At 44.0% G+C, this 17,210-nt stretch overlaps 2 protein-coding genes across 5 annotated transcripts in view; both read left to right on the top strand.

The window, feature by feature from the left end:
• Nucleotides 1-8,035, top strand: part of LOC112223400 (protein quaking-A) — a 43,361-nt gene extending 35,326 nt beyond the window's left edge. For all 4 annotated transcript variants that reach the window (XR_006079825.1, XM_042305548.1, XM_024386406.2 and 1 more), the window contains one exon: nucleotides 6,377-8,035. Coding sequence is in view for 3 of the 4 variants with exons in the window: in XM_024386406.2 (XP_024242174.1) it covers nucleotides 6,377-6,399 (23 nt within the window). In the remaining variant the exon portion in view is untranslated. The remainder of the gene's footprint in view (nucleotides 1-6,376) is intronic.
• A 4,196-nt stretch (nucleotides 8,036-12,231) lies between these two features.
• Nucleotides 12,232-17,031, top strand: LOC112223402 (mitochondrial import inner membrane translocase subunit Tim23). The gene is made up of 7 exons (XM_024386407.2): nucleotides 12,232-12,645; nucleotides 12,782-12,840; nucleotides 12,965-13,058; nucleotides 14,362-14,446; nucleotides 14,787-14,845; nucleotides 14,961-15,071; nucleotides 15,202-17,031. Exons 1-7 carry the CDS (start codon nucleotides 12,549-12,551, stop codon nucleotides 15,315-15,317), a joined length of 621 nt encoding a protein of 206 aa, XP_024242175.1. The 5' UTR covers nucleotides 12,232-12,548; the 3' UTR covers nucleotides 15,318-17,031.
• The last annotated feature ends 179 nt before the right edge of the window (nucleotides 17,032-17,210 follow it).

Here is a 17,210-nt window from a genome sequence, read left to right as displayed (position 1 = left end):
CTCTCTCTGTCCTCTCCTCTCTACTCTTTCTCTCCTCTCCCCTCTCCCTTCTCTCTCTGTCCTTCTCTCTCTGTCCTCTCCTCTCTACTCTTTCTCTCCTCTCCCCTCTCTCTCTGTCCTTCTCTCTCTGTCCTCTCCTCTCTCTCCCCTCTCCTTTATATATATATATATATATATATATATACACACACACAGTTCAAGACGGAAGTTTACATACACCTTAGCCAAATAGATTTAAACTCAGTTTTTCACAATTCCTGACATTTAATCCTAGACAAAAATCCCTGTCTTAGGTCAGTTAGGATCACCACTTTATTTTAAGAATGTGAAATGTCAGAATAATAGTAGAGAGAATTATTTATTTATTTCAGCTTGTATTTCTTTCATCACATTCCCTGTTTACATACACTCAATTAGTATTTAGTAACATTGCCTTTACATTGTTTTACTTGGGTGAATTTTAGCCCATTCCTCCTGACAAAGCTGGTGTAACTGAGTCAGGTTTGTAGGCCTCCTTGCTCGCCCACGCTTTTTCAGTTCTGCCCACAAATGTTCTATAGTATTGAGGTCAGGGCTTTGTGAAGGTCACTCCAATACCTTGACTTAGTTGTCCTTAAGCCATTTTGCCACAACTTTGGAAATATGCTTAGGGTCATTGTCCATTTGGAAGACCCATTTGCGACCAAGCTTTAACTTCCTGACTGATGTCTTGAGATGTTGCTTCAATATATCCACATAATTTTCCCTCATCATGAAGCCATCTATTTTGTGAAGTGCACCAGTCCCTTCTGCAGCAAAGCACCCCCATAACATGATGTTGCCACCCCAGTGCTTCACGGTTGGGATGATATTCTTCGGCTTGCAAGCCTCCCCCTTTCTCCTCCAAATATAACGATGGTCATTATGGCCAAACAGTTCTATTTTTGTTTCATCAGACCAGAGGACATTTATCCAAAAAGTACGATCTTTGTCCCCATATGCAGTTGCAAACCGAAAGTCTGGCTTTTTTATGGTGGTTTTGGAGCAGTGGCTTCTTCCTTGCTGAGCGGCCTTTCAGGTTATGTCAATATAGAACTTGTTTTACTGTGGATATAAATACTTTGGTACCTGTTTCCTCCAGCATCTTCACAAGGTCCTTTGCTGTTGTTCTGAGATTGATTTGCACTTTTTCGCACCAAGGTACGTTCATCTCTAGGAGACAGAACGTGTCTTCTTCCTCCTTCCTACTATTTGTTTGTACAGATGGACGTTTTACCTTCAGGCGTTTGGAAATTGCTCCCAAGGATGAACCAGACTTGTGGAGGTCTACAAATTTTTTTTGCTGAGGTCTTGGCTGATTCCATTTGATTTTCCCAAGCAAATAGGCACTGAGTTTGAAGGTAGGCCTCCAATGTACACCTCCAATTGACTCAAATTATGTCAATTAGCCTATCAGAAGCTTCTAAAGCCATGACATAATTTTCTGGAATTTTCCAAGCTGTTAATAGGCACAGTCAACTTAGTGTATGTAAAATTCTGACCCACTGGAATTGTGATACAGTGAATTATAAGTGAAATAATCTGTCTGTAAATCAAATCAAATCAAATCAAATTTATTTATATAGCCCTTCGTACATCAGCTGATATCTCAAAGTGCTGTACAGAAACCCAGCCTAAAACCCCAAACAGCAAGCAATGCAGGTGTAGAAGCACGGTGGCTAGGAAAAACTCCCTAGAAAGGCCAAAACCTAGGAAGAAACCTAGAGAGGAACCAGGCTATGTGGGGTGGCCAGTCCTCTTCTGGCTGTGCCGGGTGGAGATTATAACAGAACATGGCCAAGATGTTCAAATGTTCATAAATGACCAGCATGGTCGAATAATAATAAGGCAGAACAGTTGAACTGGAGCAGCAGCACAGTCAGGTGGAAGTTGAAACTGGAGCAGCAGCATGGCCAGGTGGACTGGGGACAGCAAGGAGTCATCATGTCAGGTAGTCCTGGGGCATGGTCCTAGGGCTCAGGTCAGTTGAAACTGGAACAGCAGCATGGCCAGGTGGACTGGGGACAGCAAGGAGTCATCATGTCAGGTAGTCCTGGAGCTCAGGTCCTAGGGCTCAGGTCCTCCGAGAGAGAGAAAGAAAGAGAGAAGGAGAGAATTAGAGAACGCACACTTAGATTCACACAGGACACCGAATAGGACAGGAGAAGTACTCCAGATATAACAAACTGACCCCAGCCCCCCGACACATAAACTACTGCAGCATAAATACTGGAGGCTGAGACAGGAGGGGTCAGGAGACACTGTGGCCCCATCCGAGGTCACCCCGGACAGGGCCAAACAGGAAGGATATAACCCCACCCACTTTGCCAAAGCACAGCCCCCACACCACTAGAGGGATATCTTCAACCACCAACTTACCATCCTGAGACAAGGCTGAGTATAGCCCACAAAGATCTCCGCCACGGCACAACCCAAGGGGGGGGCGCCAACCCAGACAGGATGACCACAACAGTGAATCAACCCACTCAGGTGACGCACCCCCTCCAGGGACGGCATGAGAGAGCCCCAGCAAGCCAGTGACCCAGCCCCTGTAATAGGGTTAGAGGCAGAGAATCCCAGTGGAAAGAGGGGAACCGGCCAGGCAGAGACAGCAAGGGCGGTTCGTTGCTCCAGAGCCTTTCCGTTCACCTTCCCACTCCTGGGCCAGACTACACTCAATCATATGACCCACTGAAGAGATGAGTCTTCAGTAAAGACTTAAAGGTTGAGACCGAGTTTGCGTCTCTGACATGGGTAGGCAGACCGTTCCATAAAAATGGAGCTCTATAGGAGAAAGCCCTGCCTCCAGCTGTTTGCTTAGAAATTCTAGGGACAATTAGGAGGCCTGCGTCTTGTGACCGTAGCGTACGTGTAGGTATGTACGGCAGGACCAAATCAGAGAGATAGGTAGGAGCAAGCCCATGTAATGCTTTGTAGGTTAGCAGTAAAACCTTGAAATCAGCCCTTGCTTTGACAGGAAGCCAGTGTAGAGAGGCTAGCACTGGAGTAATATGATCAAATTTTTTGGTTCTAGTCAGGATTCTAGCAGCCGTATTTAGCACTAACTGAAGTTTATTTAGTGCTTTATCCGGGTAGCCGGAAAATAGAGCATTGCAGTAGTCTAACCTAGAAGTGACAAAAGCATGGATTAATTTTTCTGCATCATTTTTGGACAGAAAGTTTCTGATTTTTGCAAAAGTAAACAATTGTTGGAAAAATTACTTGTTTCATGCATAAAGTAGATGTCCTAACCGACTTGCCAAAACTATAGTTTGTTAACAAGAAATTTGTGAAGTGGTTGAAAAACAAGTTTTAATGACTCTAACCTAAGTGTATGTAAACTTGCAACTTCAACTGTATATACATACATACATACATACAGAACCAGTCAAACGTTTGGACACACCTACTCATTCAAGGGTTGTTCTTTATTTGTTCTTTATTCTACATTGTAGAATAATAGTGAAGACATCAACACTATGAAATAACACATATGGAATCATGTAGTTAGAAAAAATTGTTAAACAAATAAAAATATATTTGAGATATCTCAAAATAGACACCCTTTGCCTTGATTGACAGCTTTGCACACTCTTGGCATTCTCTCAACCTGCTTCATGAGGAATGCTTTTCCAACAGTCTTGAAGGAGTTCCCACATATGCTGAGTACTTGTTGGCTGCTTTTCCCTCACTCTGTCCAACTCATACCAATCCATCTCAGTTGGGTTAGGACCATCACTCTTCTTCGTCAAATAACCCTTACACAGAATGGAGGTGTGTTTTGGGTCATTGTCCTGTTGAAAAACAAATGATAGTCCCACTAAGCTCAAACCAGATGGGATGGTGTATTGCTGCAGAATGCTGTGGTAGCCATACTGGTTAAGTGTGCATTGAATTCTAAATAAATAACAGACAGTGTCACCAGCAAAGCACCATCACACCACCTCCTCCTCCATGCTTCATGGTGGGAACCACACATGCAGAGATCATCCATTCACTTACTCTGCATCTCACAAAGACAGCGGTTGGAACCAAAAATCTTAAATTTGGATTCATCAGACCTAAGGACAGATTTCCACCAGCTAATGTACATTGCTCGTGTTTCGTGGCTCAAGCAAGTCTCTTCTTCTTATTGGTGTCCTTTAGTAGTGGTTTCTTTGCAGAAATTTGACCGTGAAGGCCTGATTCACGCAGTCTCCTCTGAACAGTTGAGGTTGGGATGTGTCTATTACTTGAACTCTGTGAAGCATTTATTTGGGCTGCAATCTGAAGTGCAGTTAACTCTAGTGAACTTATCCTTTGCAGCAAAGGTAACTCTGGGTCTTCCTTTCCTGTGGCGGTCCTCATAAGAGCCAGTTTCATCATAGCTCTGGATGGTTTTGGCTACTGCACTTGAGGAAACGTTCAAAGTTCTTGAAATGTTCCAGATTGACTGACCTTCATGTCTTAAAGTCATGATGGACTGTCGTTTCTCTTTGCTTATATGGACTTGGTCTTGGTCAAACGCATTAAGAAGGAAAGAAATTCCACAAATGTACTTTTAACAAGGCGCACCTGTTAATTTAAATGCATTCCAGGTGACTACCTCATGAAGCTGGTTGAGAGAATGCCAAGAGTGTGCAAAGCTGTCATCAAGGCAAATGGTGGCTACTTTGAAGAATCTCAAATATAACATATATTTTAATTTGTTGAACACTTTTTTAGCTACTACATGATTCCATATGTGTTATTTCAAAGTTTTGATGTCTTCATTATTATTCTACAATGTAGAAAATAGTACAAATAAAGAAAGACCCGTGAATGAGAAGGTGTGTCCCTTGCTTCCTCCCTCTCTCTCTCTCTCTCTCTCTCTCCTCTCTCTCTCTCTCTCTCTCTCTCTCTCCTGGTTATTTCACTACTGTTCAACCTTAGAGACAAGTAGTCATCTCTTTTTATATTGTCTTAAATTACACCATTCCTTTCATTTGATTTTGTCTTTTATTTATTGATGTGGTTTTCTAATGATTGTTTTGTGGATCTCATGGATCAGAGACATACAGTACTTGAAGCTGAAACAGCCACCTCATAGCCGTACTCCATATGATCCTACACTGTGTAGTATATGACCCTATATTTCAAAACGACTACTGAAATCTCTATTAGGAGATTTCCGTAGTGTGTGTGTGTGTAAAGTAAGCAATACTGGACCTTCGGGGTAGGGATGGGTTTACATGAGAGGGAATTTAGATAGACATTCCGTTGTCATCTCATTGTGCGTAGCCTGTTCTTTTTTAGATAATTGTCGTTTTTGCTCATGTGCTTTCCAAAAATAAATTGATGTTTTCTATAGAGTTTAGACTGTAGACTTGAAGCTCTAATTCATATTTATGAAGCAAACGGTTCAAGGGTTGTTTCGGGTTATGACTTTGTGTGTTAAAGTGATGTTGGTGTATTCTTGGTGTCACTTTGGCAACAGTAGGACTTGCCTTGCTGTGTGTCAGCTATAGTTTAACTGGTGTACATAGAGAACCAAAGATGGAGATTTAAAAAATAATAATAATCATCATCTGAAAACCAATGTAAATTATTATAATTTGAAAATATCTGTTCTTAATTCCTTCTAAAAACCACATCTCTTAGCATGTCTTGGCTCTCTGTTAACTGCAGGCCTCGTTTCATCTCTAATGCTTAACAGCAGTCTGGAAATCATCGCCAGATCATTTTTAATCAATTAATTGGTCATCATTGCATTTGGTCTTTTCTGTGAAGACACCATAACGTTACACCGTGACTACTGCTAACCACTGCTGAACCCAACCTCCAGGACCTAGTGGTCGTTTCACATGTCTGATCTAGTCCATCAAGGCATTGATGATTAGAACTAGATTATGTGAGACCACTTGTGGTCCACACAAGTGGACTGGGTTGAGAAACACACTGGGTGAGTCAGAGCAGCCTTAGACGTCAGTGACACTGTCACACCCTCACAAGAAACCATACCGTCTGCTCTCTCCATGGTTTCTCAGTCTGTAATGCAGCTAGCCTCACTGTAACGGTGTTCAAACCTTCTACAAAGGCTCTTTTACGATGCCTTCATTAGCAGTATACAATCATTCATAAGTACCTATGTCAGCAGTCACTGGTTGGCATCTCACATCGTGTCACTTCATGCAGATGCCAGACCTTATGTCAACCTGCGGCTACTGACTTGTAACTGTCAATGTAGTGAAGGTGTTGTGTGTTTGTGTGACTGGAGTAGATCTTTCATGTGGTCATCTTGACACCACTAGCTGACACTAATCTCTTTCTATCTTTTTCTGTGTGTCTTTTTTATGTTCTCATTTCTTTGTGTATGTCCGTCTGTCTCCTAACCCCCCAGCTGCCACGGCAACTAATCCCTGACCTCTGCCCACTGATGACCCACCCGTCTCCGCCCGTGCCTCGCTCGTTGCCATGTTCTGGACAGCAGCCACGCCCCTCCCCCAGAGTCACCTCTGCCTAACCAACCAGAGACCAGCGGCCATGGTAACGAACCTTCAGGACCCAATCAGGACCCAGTCACCAGCCACACCCACCCAAACACTACACTATCAAGCCATGTGCCCCTTTTAAAGGAAATCCCACAGCCAAACCACCCAACCACAACCCCTTTAACCAAATCTCCCCAATTTGCACTGGTCAGATAACCTGGCTCTATTCCTTGCCCTGCACTGAGTCGATGTGGAGCTATAATATTATAATAATTCAATAATCCAAATAATAACAGTCATATGTGTGATCATAATTATACTTGTCGAGCACACTGACCCTCCACGGCCACTAGTCTGACTGTCCCTGTTCTCAAAACGTTACTGTCACACAAAACGATACTTAGATCGGGTTTACCAGGTCACACCAGTTTCACACGATGTCCTCTCTAAGACTAGAGTCTCGACTGTTGCACCATGCCTGCCTTTCAACAGTGAGCTGAGCCTATCTAATGTGTAAGATCTAAGCTCTCCGGGTATAGTCTCAACCACAACGTCACAGTATTATAGAAATGCGGAGAACCAAGTGCCTTTTAGTTATTTAAATAGATCTGTTACAGACCAGCCTTTTTATGAAGGCTTTCTAACCTCCATGAAAGAGGAATAACCTGACGCCATCTTTTCTATCTCTCAACACAGTGAAAGAGATGTGTATTTTACAGAAACCATCTCAATGTTGTGATTTAACATAAACCCACATGTCTTCTGGGTTTAGAGTGAAGTGCCAAAGGGGTTGTTCCTTCCGTCTGTGCAGTAGGACCTTCTCAGAACAGTATTAATGTTGTGTGTTTATTTTATTTTGGGGAGTGGTGTTTATGTATTTGTGTGTGTGTCTGCCTTTGAGAACACACTCTATCGTATAGTGTTATTAGATGTGTGTGTGTGTGTTACATATTTGAGCCCCTAACTAGCCTCTTGCCAAGTGGTTGTTTTTACTCCACACAAACCGTCTCCTTCAAGACAAAACATGGACAATACTGTACAACATCTGTAACATCTGTTTTATAATGCAATTTTATATTATATTTTTTATGTGAGAAATAACATTAAATTATGTTTTCAGATAAGAACAGTATACCTTACTATGAATATATTTTTTCATTCAGTTTAAGAGCTAATATTGCCTCCAACCAATGTGCCATTCACAAAGTGTCCGGAGTGTTTTTAAAGTCCTGATATACTGAAAACCTTCAAATGTTCTGGAAGATTCTTGTTTTTCAAGTTAATCTCAGTGTTGCTTACCTTCTGTAACGTCTGTGTGTAAAGGAGGATTAACTCTGTAGTACTGAATATTAATCTACTCTTTGTACTAACTGACCCGTCCTGTACTGTTAACCTCTTTACTCATATCTGTCTCTGCTTTGGTTTCTTTTCAAATATAAACTGTGTGAATCAGATAATTAAAAAGTATTGTTAATGTTTAACGTTTTAAAAGCTGGTAATAATAATAATAATAACTCTTTGTACTGGAAAACAATAACATATTATTAAACTGGTAGTTTAAAAAAAAACTAACAAACTTTGTCACTTTTTCTCTGTAGCATCTAAAGTTTCCTCAGAGCTTCCTTTCTGCGTACTAATCTTAGACACACTGCAGATACTATTGGAATACACTTATATACTTTAGAAGGAAAGTAGGCCAGACATACTTGTTCCCCCTTCCCCCTCATCTCTCTGGCTCTCTCCCACTCAAACAGCTAGACAGATTTTAAAAAGGAGATTCCAAGGTGATGGGCAATCTGAAGCAAATCGATTGTGTAACCTAACCTCACTCACTCACTCACACCTACCTACCCACACACAAACATGCAAACACATCTGCTGAGCGAACTATACCTGAACACTGTGGCTCTCCCAAACGTATAGTATCTCTCTCATTCCACGGTTAATTACAGCCATGTGTCATATTTTAACTGCTGTACATTCTCTGTCTCGAAGACTGCACCCAAGCACACATACAGTATATAGACCTATAAAATATTTATTTGACAGGGCTGTCAGTGGGTTGTTCTCTCCCTGCCCTTCCTGCACCCTCTCTGGGTGTAATTGAGGTAATTGAGCCCCAGGCTTGGCTCTGGGCCTGTGTTCCGGATACTGCCCCTGCAGCTGTTGGGGGAGAAGGAGTATGATCTGGCAACCCGCTGGACTAGAGTGTGGGAGCTAGAACATCAATATGACATTCCTATGGAAGGAGAGTGGGCTAAAAGAGAAAGATTGAGAATGAGTGCGAGGGAGAAGAAATGCCAAGGAAGAGAAGATAAAAGGTTTGCCTTTCCCCATGTGCTCCCTTTTCCTACTGCGTCATTCTCCCATTTGGGGTTTGAGGCAGATGCACCTGTCAGAAACATCTAGAACAGTGTGTGTGTGTGTGTGTGTGTGTGTGTGTGTGTGTGTGCTCTCGATCTTGGCTGTTCCTGTTTGGTCTAGTTTTATGATGTTCAGTCCAGGATCCAGTGGTGGAAAAAGTACCTTAATAGAAACTTACTCAAGTGAAAGTAACCCAGTAAAATACTACTTGAGTAAAAGTCAAAAGTATTTTGTTTTAAATATACTTAAGTATCAAAAGTAAATGTAATTGCTAAAATATACTTGGGTATCCAAAGTAAAAGTATAAATCGATTCAAATTCCTTATATTAAGCAAACCTGGATAGCCAGGGGCACACCTACACTCAGACGTCATTTACAAACGAAGCGTCATTTATGACGTCATTTACAAACGAAGCGTCATTAACGTCATTTATGTTTAGTTAGTCAGCCCGATCCGAGGCAGTAGAGATGACCAGGGATATTCTCTTGATAAGTGTGTGAATTGGACAATTTTCCTGTCCTGCTAAGCATTCCAAATGTAACGAGTACTTTTGGGTGTCAGGGTAAATGTACATTTTTTTCTTAACGAATGTAGTGAAGTAAAAGTTTATCAATATAAATAGTAAAAGTATTTTTTCTGAAGTACTGAACACCACTGCCAGTATCTCTCAGACCATCGCCAGACCATGTGGTAAACTCCTCTCCTCTCTGTCTAATCTAACCTACAGACAATGCTAGCCCACAGCTTCCAACACTCGGATAACCATGTCATTGCTACCTTGAAAGGGAATTCCATATAGCAAGTCAAAACGCACCAATATCTGGGAATTTGAGTAAGTAAGAAGCTGAGCTTCACTAATCATGTTGAGAAGCTGGTAAAGAAGCTCAAGTTGGGCCTCCCGAGTGGCGTGGCGGTCTATGGCGTCACTACAGACCCAGGTTCGATCCCAGGCTGTGCACACAATTGGCCCAGCGTCGTTCGGGTTAGGGGAGTGTTTGGCCGGCCAGGATTTCCTTGTCCCATCACGTTCTAGCGACTCCTTGTGGAGGACCGGGCGCCTGTAAGCTGACCTCGGTCGCCAGCTGGACGGTGTTTCCTCCCGACACATTGGTGCGGCTGGCTTCCCGGCTTAAGCGAGCAGTGTCAAGAAGCAGTGCGGCTTGGCAGTGTCGTGTTTCGGAGGACGCATGGTTCTGGACCTTCGCCTTTCCCGAGTCCATAGGGGAGTTGCAGCGATGAGACAAGACTGTAACTACCAATCGGATATCACAAAATTGGGGAGAGAAAGTGGTAACAAAAAAAAAGAAGCTCAAGTTGAGAATAGGTTTTTATTACCTTTCATAAGGATTGTTATTCTTTGGAGCCAGAAAAGTGCTGATACGGTGTTCATTCCTGTCTGTGTTGGACTACAGGGATGTCATTTACATGCAAACCTCAAGTTCTACCCTGAAGACACTTGATTCTGTGTAGCATGCAGCCTTTAAGATTGCCACCAACCAAATACGTCTCACACATCACATCTCTATAGTGCTGTTGGCTGGTCTTCTTTGACTCCACACAGGCTTAAATATTTGGTATACTATGATCTACACTGAATATACAAACATGAAGAACACCTTCATGACATTGGGTTGCACCCCCCACCCCCACACTTTTGCTCTCAGAACAGCCTCAATTCGTCAGGGCATGGAATCTACAAGGTGTGGAAAGCGTTCCACAGGGATACTGGCCCATGTTGACTCCAAATCTTCCCACAGTTGTCAAGTTGGCTTGATGTCCTTTGGGTGGGTGACACTACACATAAGAAACTGTTGAAGCGTGAAAAATCCAGCAGCAGCGTAGCAGTGTTGCAGTTCTTGACACAAAACAATGTGCCTGGCACCTACTACCAGACCACAGCTTGAAACACCAGAATCTTGTTTCCTTGGAGTAGTTTAAAAGTTTGCTTGACTCACATTACTGTGGAATGTGATTGTCATTAGGACTTCATGCGGTGGTACATAATGGTTGATTTTTATCTACGACGTTTGAATGTTTCTGTAGTTGTAACATATAAATGTTGTTAATTGTGTGTCTATGCCTGATATTTGTCTGAAACATGGTCCCCCCCTGTCTTGTTTGGACCAGGTCTCACTTGAAAAATAGATTTGATATCAATGAGACTAACCTGGATAAAAAAGGCTATATCAAATAAAATTGTAAAACACACTGCACTGAGCCTGTTTAAAGAGCCACAATGTTCTCTTCTTGTCTCTGTGACAACAAGCACACACACAAGGGTCCTGTTGAGGCCCCTTTTTCTGTACTGGTTTAGTTCAGCTTTAGTTCAGCTGAGAGAAAAAAGAGAGAGGGTGGAGATAGCTCAGATTGAGAGAGAGAGAGAGAGATCTAGTAACAAGTGTGCATGTGGGAGAGAGAAGAAGAAGAAGATTAAAGATGACATCACAGCTATTTTTCTCACATACACCATTTTATGGGCTGTGCCCCCTCCTCCCTCCTGGTGATTGGCTGAGGATGAGCTAGCCTCTTGGCCAGTGTGTGTGTGTGTGTGTGTGTGTGTGTGTGTGTGTGTGTGTGTGTGTGCGTGCGTGCGTGCGTGTGCGTGAGACTGAATAGAGTATTGTATGAGGCCAGCGGGTTCACATATCTCCCATACGGAGACAACAGTTACTCAGACTGTGCCAGGCAGCTTGAACACACACACACACACACACACACACAGCAACAATGACAATCTTCATCGCTCCACTTGGACTGGGCTGAATACACAATGACACAAGGCAGCTACAGTGGCTGCATCTCAATAAGACGGTTGTTGTTATTTGTGGGTGTTTTTTTTATCACAATAAATGTATTCAGTATCTCTCTGACCCACAACAGATGGCTGGACTGTGTAGTCACACTAAGGAGGGCGCAAGCCAAAATATTTGTGTGTGGGTGTGTCTATGCAAAGCAAAACAGATTTAGAGTGAACAAAGACCTAACACACACTAAAGTCTAATCAAAGAGAGTACTGGTGGTCTCCATAGTCTGGTCACAGATGACATGGGAATTAAAGGGAAGATGAAAGGAGTTAGTTATTATAATCTTTGGGGTCTGGTCTTTCGGTTACAGACGAACTGGCGTTGAGCGATTTAATGTTACTTTGCTTCCATCTAGCGCAATATATTAGTACTTTAACTGACCCTGTGATGTCATGAACTGTCGCAAAAATTATCGGACCCTTTCCGCTTCATTTACATCTGAATGTATGGCTTTTGTCATTTCAGTCATCTCAAATGTATTTCGATATGTTTATAGCCCCGTATCAAATGCAATCATTGCTTTATTTCACCCGTTTTACGTTTAGTTATTGACCTCAATGCTGTGTTTACTTTTGTTTTTTTGTTTTACGTAATCACCTGTTTGGTCGCTTTACGGCAGAGCGTGGAGGTCAGAGAAGCATGATGAAAAGGCGAACCCAACCATCCATTACAAAAAGCTGATCAGTTCAATACCTGACTACTTACAGTAAGACAGTGTACAAACCTATTGAAACGTAAACATATTACTGCGTTGTAGATACCAGGAAATATCGCTATATAGCTTTTCCAACGAGAACTGTTGCTCCCTCGGCTTGCATCATACCGTTTGGTCTGCTAGGCTAGCTAGCTCACCCAACCAGCATCTCCAGTCCGAAGCATTTGCCGGGTGTGTCTCCAGATCTTCCCCAGATATGGACAACAATGCCCCCGGATCGGGAGGGAAAGGTGGCTTCGGGAGTCTCTTTGGCGGAAGCGAATACTCCAACACAGAACTCGCCGGTGTCCCATGTAAGTGCCCCTGCCAATTTATGCATGTACCTAGCTAGCATGCTAACTAGCGTTAGCTAGACAAGTTGACATCACATAGGTGGTTAAGGTTTATGTTGAACATGACAACTGTTTAATTGTCCAATTTTCTACACAGTGACCGGAATGAGCCCCCTGTCACCTTATCTCAATGTCGACCCCCGCTACCTCGTACAGGTAAGATATTCTAGTTAGCTAGTAGCATACATTTGACCTCAATCAATAAATGTAGAATTGATTTGTGACAATTCCCAATGACATGTAGACTAAGATCACAGATGTTAACCTGTGTTTGTTCCAGGACACAGATGAGTTCATTCTGCCCACCGGGGCCAGCAAAACCAGGGGGAGGTTTGAACTGGCCTTTTTCACCATTGGGGGCTGCTGCATCACAGGTGAGATGCATACTCCCTCCCCCCTTTCATCTCCCCTCTCTGTCCCTTTCATCTCCCCCTCTCTGTCCCTTTCATCTCCCCCTCTCTGTCCCTTTCATCTCCCCTCTCTGTCCCTTTCATCTCCCCCTCTCTGTCCCTTTCATCTCCCCCTCTCTGTCCCTTTCATCTCCCCCTCTCTGTCCCTTTCATCTCCCCCTCTCTGTCCCTTTCATCTCCCCCCCTCTCTGTCCCTTTCATCTCCCCCTCTCTGTCCCTTTCATCTCCCCCTCTCTGTCCCTTTCTCTCCCCCTCTCTGTCCCTTTCATCTCCCCCTCTCTGTCCCTTTCATCTCCCCCTCTCTGTCCCTTTCATCTCCCCCTCTCTGTCCCTTTCATCTCCCCCTCTCTGTCCCTTTCATCTCCCCCTCTCTGTCCCTTTCATCTCCCCCTCTCTGTCCCTTTCATCTCATCTCCCCCTCTCTGTCCCTTTCATCTCCCCCTCTCTGTCCCTTTCATCTCCCCCTCTCTGTCCCTTTCATCTCCCCCTCTCTGTCCCTTTCATCTCCCCCTCTCTGTCCCTTTCATCTCCCCTCTCTGTCCCTTTCATCTCCCCCTCTCTGTCCCTTTCATCTCCCCCTCTCTGTCCCTTTCATCTCCCCCTCTCTGTCCCTTTCATCTCCCCCTCTCTGTCCCTTTCATCTCCCCCTCTCTGTCCCTTTCATCTCCCCCTCTCTGTCCCTTTCATCTCCCCCTCTCTGTCCCTTTCATCTCCCCCTCTCTGTCCCTTTCATCTCCCCCTCCCCCTCTGTCCCTTTCATCTCCCCCTCCTCTGTCCCTTTCATCTCCCCCTCTCTGTCCCTTTCATCTCCCCCTCTCTGTCCCTTTCATCTCTCCCTCTCTGTCCCTTTCATCTCTCCCTCTCTGTCCCTTTCATCTCTCCCTCTCTGTCCCTTTCATCTCTCCCTCTCTGTCCCTTTCATCTCTCCCTCTCTGTCCCTTTCATCTCTCCCTCTCTGTCCCTTTCATCTCTCCCTCTCTGTCCCTTTCATCTCTCCCTCTCTGTCCCTTTCATCTCTCCCTCTCTGTCCCTTTCATCTCTCCCTCTCTGTCCCTTTCATCTCTCCCTCTCTGTCCCTTTCATCTCTCCCTCTCTGTCCCTTTCATCTCTCCCTCTCTGTCCCTTTCATCTCTCCCTCTCTGTCCCTTTCATCTCTCCCTCTCTGTCCCTTTCATCTCCCCTTCTCTGTCCCTTTCATCTCCCCCTCTCCCAGATTAAGTTATGTTGTCTGCTGGTTCGGCTCGTATCTGATTCTCTCCGTCTCTAGGAGCTGCGTTTGGGACAGTGAATGGTCTGAGGATGGGGTTGAAGGATACAAGAGAAATGGGCTGGACTAAACCTCGCAACGTCCAGTAAGCACCACTATGTTCCTCCAGTAGTATGTGACTTTAGTGTTATCACGTTGGAGGCGGGTCTTAGTCATGCTAATAGAAATGCTATATTGTATGGTGGCAGGGTAGCCTAGTGGTTAGTGTTGGACTAGTAACCGAAAGGTTGCATGTTCAAATCCCTAAGCTGACAAGGTACAAATCTGTTGTTCTCCCCCTGAACAGGCAGTTAACCCACTGTTCCTAGGCCGTCATTGAAAATAAGAATTTGTTCTTAACTGACTTGCCTAGTTAAATAAAGGTAAAAAAAATAAAATGGTGCTCTATATACTGCTCTCTGATTGACCTCTGACCTTGAACGCAGGATTCTCAACATGGTGACCAGACAAGGTGCATCGTGGGCCAACACACTGGGCTCTGTTGGTGAGCACTCACATCTTCCTCTCTCCTCCTCATCTCTTCTTCATCACCATGCTAACCAGGTGTCAGGGTCTTCTGTCAATAGTATTGTTGTATTAACTGTTGTGTGTGTGTGCAGCATTGTTGTACAGTGTATTTGGCGTTGCCATAGAGAAGGCTAGAGGAGCAGAGGATGATATCAACACTGTGGCTGCTGGGACTCTCACAGGCATGCTCTTCAAATCCACAGGTAGGTGTGTGTGTGTGTGTGTGTGTGCCTTGTCTGTGATTAGTCTACGTTCGTGTGTCTTGTGTGCTGATATAGAGCCGTGTAAACACCATGGTCTGTCTCACTCATCTTATTGTGTGTTGTGTTTCAGGAGGGCTGAAGGGAGTGGCGCGTGGTGGTCTGGTGGGGTTAGCCTTGTCCGGGGCCTATGCTCTCTACAGCAACTGGGACCATATCAGAGGCGGCTCCTCTTCAAGTCTCTACTGAACTCGTCCCTGTCTGTTTGGTTTCATCCAAAATGGCACCCTCTTCCCTCCCTCCAGATCCTCAGGGAATAGGGTGCCAGTAGTCAAACCCCTCCCACAAATATCAACAGCCTCTCCCCCTGTTCACTTCCCAATTTTTTTTTTAAGGGGTTTTGGGATATTGGAGGAAGGACTGAGATGTCGGTAAACCATGGACAAAATGACCTCCGAGAAACACCCCTCTGTCTACACACAACTTCCCCTGCTGCCCCGCCCACCCGGTGACAGCCCAGTCCCTTTGAAGTCCCTCCCCTCTCACACCCCATAGATCTGAAAAGCTATTTCCAAGGGGTTCATGTGTTATTGTATTGGGAACTGTTTTTAGAAATGCATCTTTTGTTCTATTATTGAATGCTGCGTCTAGTAGCCAGAGAGAGAGAGAGAGAGAGAGAGAGAGACATGTTAAGAGTATTTACTAAGCAGAGGGAGACTGGGGCCCTGTTGTAATACTTTTTACATGCCTCCTCCCTCCCTGTGAAGTAGTCACTGATCTGACATGACTGGAGCGATGGAAACGATGCAGTGGAAATCTGTTGAAACCTATCCAGTCACGTTCTCCCGAGTGGTGCAGCAGTCTAAGGTACTGCATCTCATTGCAAGAGGCGTCACTACAGTCCCTGGTTTGAATCTAGGCTGTATCACATCCGGTCGTGATCGGGAGTCCCATAGGGCGGTGCACAATTGGCCCAGCGTCGTCCAGGTTTGGCCCGGGGTAGGCCATCATTGTAAATAAGAATTTGTTCTTAACGGACTTACCTAGTTAAATAAAGGATAAATATAAAAAATAAAATGTCTGATCAGTGATTACTTTGAGGAGGGGCGAAGGAATGATGGATATATTTGAAGACCTCTGCTGGTGTTACCGACTGGGTATTTAAAGGGCAACTCCTCCACTTTTCAAGCTAATTTTAATTTTCTCAATACGTGTCAACGTTTTGTGAAAACGGCGCATTTCTACGTTTTGTAGAAAAGAAATGTGAAGTTTAAAAAGTTCTACCTGATAACATCAAAGTGATTTTCAAACACAGATTTGCAGTGACGTGGGGAGCAGGAACAGCCTGCCTTGGACTAGAAACCTGTAGGTTTTAATCTTACCCTGTGATGTCCACTTTTTTTAGGACATTCTTTTAAACCACAGATCCTAGAAACACTGTTTTCACATATGTAGACATTGTTTTGATGATGGATAGGAGGTTGAAAAGCGGTGGAATTAGCCCTTTAAGATGTAATGACTATTAGCTCCCTATTGTAAAGCCTGGTGGTTAGTACAGAGAGCTAAAGCAAGTCTTCTCAGGCAAGGTTAATCACCATCTAAGCATGGTTCATTGAACCACCTCTGCAACACTGGTCTTAGACCTGATCAGAAAGCTGCTGGAAACCATGAATGTAGTCCTGTCTCTTGATGTTGGTTGTAAGTCCTTCAGATACAAACCACAAGACTCTTCAAACTAAAGCGGAAATGAGAAACTTCCCCAACACACACCCTGCCAAGGCCTTACAATCAGTACTGTTCTAACGCAGCTATTCATAGTGAGTGCTATTTTCCTGTTAGTTGTGCTTGATGCTGGCCTGTTTAATAAGTTGCCTCCAAACAGTACTGGAAGTGTGTATTCTCTGTGTCGCCTTGCCTGTTAATCCCACTGTAAGAACAATACAACAAACATTGGAAATATGAATGTGTTTTCCTGGCTCTTTGTCAGTTGTGCTCATGCTGTTTACTTGGTGAAAGCCTGTAGGGGAGGATATGCCATTCTGTCTGACTAGGTTTGAATTCACCTGCCACAAACTCAGCCACACTATCGGTCAGTAAGCTAAACTAATAACCGTAGTGTTTTACATCAGAAAGAAGAGCTTC

This window comes from Oncorhynchus tshawytscha, linkage group LG24 (assembly GCF_018296145.1).
Source record: "Oncorhynchus tshawytscha isolate Ot180627B linkage group LG24, Otsh_v2.0, whole genome shotgun sequence".
In the NCBI taxonomy this organism is placed as follows: Eukaryota; Metazoa; Chordata; class Actinopteri; order Salmoniformes; family Salmonidae; genus Oncorhynchus; species Oncorhynchus tshawytscha.
Note: the sequence above shows the minus strand (reverse complement) of the source record. Positions and strands in the feature narration are given on the sequence as shown.

Bases quoted from the DNA above. Each gene is read 5' to 3' on its own strand.
- LOC112223402 (XM_024386407.2), top strand. From the start codon at position 12,549: ATGGACAACAATGCCCCCGGATCGGGAGGGAAAGGTGGCTTCGGGAGT. The intron at 12,646-12,781 runs GTAAGTGCCCCT...TTTTCTACACAG, and splicing joins AGAACTCGCCGGTGTCCCAT to TGACCGGAATGAGCCCCCTG. The intron at 14,447-14,786 runs GTAAGCACCACT...CCTTGAACGCAG, and splicing joins ACTAAACCTCGCAACGTCCA to GATTCTCAACATGGTGACCA.